The sequence below is a fragment of the Melospiza georgiana genome, chromosome 1 (assembly GCF_028018845.1).
Source record: "Melospiza georgiana isolate bMelGeo1 chromosome 1, bMelGeo1.pri, whole genome shotgun sequence".
In the NCBI taxonomy this organism is placed as follows: domain Eukaryota; kingdom Metazoa; phylum Chordata; class Aves; order Passeriformes; family Passerellidae; genus Melospiza; species Melospiza georgiana.
The window spans coordinates 40,390,373-40,395,389 of NC_080430.1; the positions used below are offsets into that span (position 1 = coordinate 40,390,373).

A 5,017-nucleotide genomic window follows, 5' to 3' on the forward strand; every position below is an offset into this window, starting at 1 on the left:
CCAACTCATCCAACTGTGTTGTGGATGGGTTGAAAAACAGCTCGGTCTAAAGCAGAACATAGCATTTGTGCATTTCCCTGCAACCCAGTTCCCTTTTATTAAGCAGGGAAGGAAATGAAATTTGGGATCCCACCCCCTCTTTCCTTGCTCAGGAGTGCATAGATTTAATCAAGCTTCTGAGCAAACTCAAACTGTATACTTTAGTGTCTCCAATAAATATGCCACATATTTAGACACTAGAGTATACATACTCCTTACAGCTTCTGCATATGGTTCCTTCTAAAAGAAGGGGAAGAGATCTCCTATGGTTTGCTCTTTCCCTTCTTTGTTACCTGCAACAGTCAAAAAGCTTTGGCACCTTCTTTAGAATTGCACACAACAACTCAAGGTGGAAGGCAAGAGTCTTTTTGGCAATTGTAATGCAAAAAAAACCCAAGGCCACCCTGAAAAAAAAATAAACACCAAAAAACCAAAACAGCCAATTGGAATAAAAAAGATGCTCTAAGAACTAGCATAGAAGGCGTAGTAGCCCATGCCTTTTGAAGTGTCTTTGCTATAGTCCTCTGCATTAATGTCCTCACATTTCATTGTTGGGGAATTTTCGTTGCTGGAAGTGCTAGGGGAAAGCCGCCTTCTCTTACAAGCGCCTGTGTACACCCCAGAATCATTTGAATCTAGAGACTTTATAGAGGGTGGAGTCTCTATCCATGACGAGCCAATTTCTTCTTTCACCTTGTCCTTGGAAAGCTGGTCTTCAGTGAATCCCGGCGGACTCGTTCTGGAGGGCCAAGTTAGTCCTGTCGTCATTTTCCGCTGGTAAGAGCCCCTGCTCCCCCAGCCTGCCATGGACGGGAACGCCGGGTCGGGGTAGTATCCCAGAGCGTGGGACGTCTGCAGCGGGAGGGATTTGATGCCATAGGGGAGCAAGGTGCTGTGGGAATACTCTGTCTCGTAGGAGCTCATGTCCAGTTTGTTGGCACTGGGCTGCTGCACGGGCGTCACGAACCAGCGCTGGGGAGAGCTGGCCACCTCCTCGTTCTGCTGTGGGGACAGCAGGCCATTGCTCTGAGGGACAGTCCTCTCACCGTTGTAAAACCTGGCTGGGGGCAGGTTGTTGACAAACTGTTCCTGGAAGAATGGCTGCACGCTGTATCGGGCACCAGGGACGATCTGGTGGGATCTAGGAGAATCCGTGGGAGATGGAGTTAATCTGTCATTTTCGGAAGCTGTGTACATGCTACAACATAAAAGAGGAACACTGAGTGTTTTTCTTTACAATTCCACTATGACAGTAACACAACACAAAAACACAAGCACAAATAAACTAGGTATTTCTTAATTAGAATCATAACTACATTTAATTGGATGGTGATAATCTGATTTAGCAGGTGCTTTTCCTAGGCCACTGTAAATTTTCTGCTACTGCTACAAGCAATAGCGCAAGTGAAGGTAGAAAATTATTGCAAGAATTCTGCTGACAATTTAAAGACCCTGTCTGTTCTGTGGAGACACCCAACATACTGCTGCCAGTAAAAACTGCAGGCCAGCTGGGTTCTGCCAACACAAGTTTCCTACCAAATTTCAGAAGCCAGCAGAAAGACAGATCATCTAGACAATACACTATTCAGACATTTTAACATAAGCAAAATCACCAGTAGAAGCAGTGCTGGCACTGAATAACTGAATTAAAGTCTAAAGAAAAACCCTTCCACAGACATTTCAGGTCAGAATCATGCCTCCTAGACTGACACATCTGCAAAAGAGAATAGAGGTATACTTACGAGTCATAGTTGTCTCTGAAGCCTTTTGCAAAAGGATTATGGTCAATTTTGAGCTGTGTAATCTAAAAGTGAAAGCAGAATATATTAACATGAGATGCTAAACCCACAAGTCAATTTTGTTCTTAATTGCAATTTTATACATCGATACTTACATCAGTGTTTTGATATGCTGTAACTGCTATGAACTGCGTTTCAGGAAAAATAAACGTTTGAGTCTTTGAGGAATCATTCAGATCTTCGACACCATCTTCGGTCACTTCCACAATGTGAAGTCGGGGCTGGTACTTGTGTAGGGACTGAAGTACTATCATCTAAAAGAAACCATGAAACAGACAACATCGTTAGACAAACAGCATCTAACATTAAAAGACTTATTTTGCAGCATGACATTTTTTCCCTGTAAATTGTAATCTCTTGGTTTAGAAACGGAGCAATTTTAACTGTTATCAGGAGCTGAGTCACAGCTTGCAGCCCTGCTTTACTGAGAGCTATCAGCTATCCTCCCACTTTTTGACCAACTCCAGGGGATCAATATAATAACTAAAACAAAAGTGATTCGCACATCATAATCGAACTATTCATACGGCAAAACAAAGAAAACAAGCTCTATGACCCAGTTCAAGAAGGGAACGAGTCACAAGCACAGTGATGTAGCGGCTCGATGAAATGTTGTAAAAGCCCCAAAACCCCGCTGAGCCACCAAGAGCCCCCCAGGCCTCCCTCTCCCTCCTCACCTGTGCGTTGTTGTTGTTAGCACCTTTATTGTTCGTTAGCTTCAGCTTTCCGAAGGAAATCTCCTGCCTCATCCAGTGCGCCCCGGTGTTGGGCGACTCGGGGTGCACGTAGACCTTGTTGCCTGGGGAGGACAAGGCGGTGAGAGGCGGCCCGGGCGCGGGGCTTTGTTCCCCGCCCGCGCAGCCCCTCGGCCCCGATGGCCGCCCCCACACAGCCCCGCACACCAGCAGCGCTGCGCGGCGCGGAAAGAGCCGCAAGACGATCTTAAGCGAGGAGCTCGACCCTCAGCAGGATGCCGGGTGTGGGGGGGAGGCAAACTGGGAACCCTTCCCGAGAAACCGACCCGCGGGGCAAGGGGGCGAGGAGACCTCCGCAACTTGCATCTACCTTGCATGTTGTTGTCGGCTTTGCCGCAGGTCACCCACTTGCCCCCCTGGAAACGCCAGTGGTTGGGGTCCGCCAACACCACCTCCACGAAGACGTTGTAGTGGGCCGTGGGGTTGAGACCGGTGATGTTGAAGCTCAGGAAGGGAAACATTCTCCTGGGGAAAGGAGGAAAACCACAAGGCATGGTGAGGCGGGCGGGGGGAGGGGGCGCGGGCTCCGGCGGATGCCGTAGGCGGCCGTGGAGTGCCCCGTCCGTCCCAGCACCAAAGAGAGTAAGGAAGCGGCGAGCCCCAGCCGACCCCCACCTTATCTCCGGGCCGCCGTGTGTGGGGAAACTGGGGAATAGTTTCTCCGGGAACACATCCCGGGGCACCACCGACGGACAGAGCATGCACCTCCCACCCGGGGGAGCGGGCAAGAGCCGCCCGACGCGAAGTGTGCCCGGGGGTGCCACCTCCCTCCCCCATTCCCGACCACCACACCACTTCCCTCCGTTTCCACCATCCCCCGCGCCCACTTACCGGCCCTGCTTGGTGATGATCATCTCCGTCTGATGCCGGTGGAACTTGAGCCAGAGGGGCCGGTTGCAGAGGAAGACCTGCGCTCGCATGCCCGGGCCGGCGGCTGGCACCCCCAGAGCCCCGAGCCCGCCGCAGGAGCCCGACGCCGGCGGGTAAGGGCCGTAGAGAGGTCCGCCGCCCGTCGCCTGCCCGTACTGGTACCCGCCGCCGCCTCCGAACTGCGTCCGGCCGCCGGGCGGGCACACGGCGCCCGCGAAGCCGCCCGGGGACAGCACGGAGCCGTAGGGGTAGCGCGGCCCGCCGGGCTGCTGGTAGACGGCGCCGTGCTGCGCCGCGGGCGGGTACGGGAACAGGGAGCAGGGCCCCCCGAGGTCGGCGGCGGGCGGCCCGGGGGACTGCAGGTAGTAGCGCTCGGGGCTCAGGCTGTCCATGGAGTAGCGGGCGGCGGCGGCCGGGGGCAGCTCCTCGTCCCCGCATGGGGTGGCCTTGCGACCGTCCGGCTTGGGAGCGGCGAAGGGCGGCTCGACGGCCTCCGTCTCGCTCAGGATGGCGGGGGCCGCTCCAAACTTCTTGGGCATCTTGTCCAGGTCGAGGCGAGGTGGCGATCCCGAACCGGGCGGCCCGCGGGAGCCTCCACCAGCGCCTGTCCCACCTCCAGCTCCAGCAGCTCCAGCGGCTCCGGTGCGTCCGCCGCCCTCCAGCGGGTAGAAGGGGGCGCCCGGCAGTGCCCCCGCCGCCGTCAGCAGCGGCTCACCCAGCTGCATCCTCGATGGGCGGTGCGTTCGAGCTCCCACTCTATCCCGTGCCGACCCCGACCTGTGGCCGCGCCGTGCTACGCTCCGGCACGGCTCGGCCGAGGCAATTTATACGGCACTGCTCGGGCTGCCGGGGAGGGGCTTGCGCCGGGCTGCCTCGCGTCGCCCTCCACCCCCGCCGGCCCATTGGCTGGGCCGCGTGACACTAATTTAATTAGACAGCTACTAATTGGAACAAGTCACCTGTGACTTTGGTGAGCGCCCCGTCCCCTTCCATGCCCCCTCCCCCTTCCCGCAGCCGGCTACCCGGGGGGCTCTTGCCCGCTCCCTGCGCCCACGTCGCTCGGACTGAGGGAAGCTCCGCATCACCCCACGGCGGCTGCGGTGGAGGGCCCGGCTCCCCCTCTTCCAAAATAATTAAAAAAAAAAACAACAAACAAACAAAAAAAGACCTTTTGCTGAGGTGGCACCGTCCTACCGCTCGGGCGCGTAAGGAAGAATCCGCCGCGCTGAACGAGAGGTGGGGACGAAATGGAAAGGTTTGGGTGGGAAAACCGGCACCCGCCAGGTGGGGAGGGCGGCGATCAACCGGGCCGCTGAGACGGGGCGGGGGACGCCGGCCTCCCGCAACCTCCCCGCCGGCCGCCTCGCCGCTCAGACGATTCGGCTTGTGTCTCTGCTGCGTCCAAGAGCCTCCTTCCTCCCGCTCCGCTCCCCGAGCAGCATCCTTATCATGAGGTTAACACGTTTCACCTTATCTGTGGGAAGTGGCGGGTTCGGTTCGCAATTCCAGTTTTCAGGAACTCTGCAGTCGGTTTCTCACAAGCCGCGTTCCCCT

General features: G+C 55.9%; 1 protein-coding gene across 1 annotated transcript; it reads right to left on the reverse strand.

Annotated features, from left to right (window-relative positions):
- Nucleotides 1–501: 501 nt before the first annotated feature.
- On the reverse strand, nucleotides 502–4,188 carry EOMES (eomesodermin). Its single transcript, XM_058034871.1, has 6 exons — nucleotides 3,425–4,188; nucleotides 2,904–3,058; nucleotides 2,516–2,637; nucleotides 1,934–2,092; nucleotides 1,782–1,843; nucleotides 502–1,237 (listed from the first exon to the last, which is right to left on the reverse strand). Exons 1-6 carry the CDS (start codon nucleotides 4,186–4,188, stop codon nucleotides 502–504), a joined length of 1,998 nt encoding a protein of 665 aa, XP_057890854.1.
- Nucleotides 4,189–5,017: the final 829 nt, after the last annotated feature.

Coding starts and splice junctions, on each gene's coding strand:
- EOMES (XM_058034871.1), bottom strand. CDS start 4,188: ATGCAGCTGGGTGAGCCGCTGCTGACGGCGGCGGGGGCACTGCCGGGC. Junction 2,093..2,515: donor CTAACAACAACAACGCACAG/GTGAGGAGGGAG, acceptor GGTTTCTTTTAG/ATGATAGTACTTCAGTCCCT. Junction 1,238..1,781: donor TTCAGAGACAACTATGACTC/GTAAGTATACCT, acceptor TTTATGTTGTAG/CATGTACACAGCTTCCGAAA.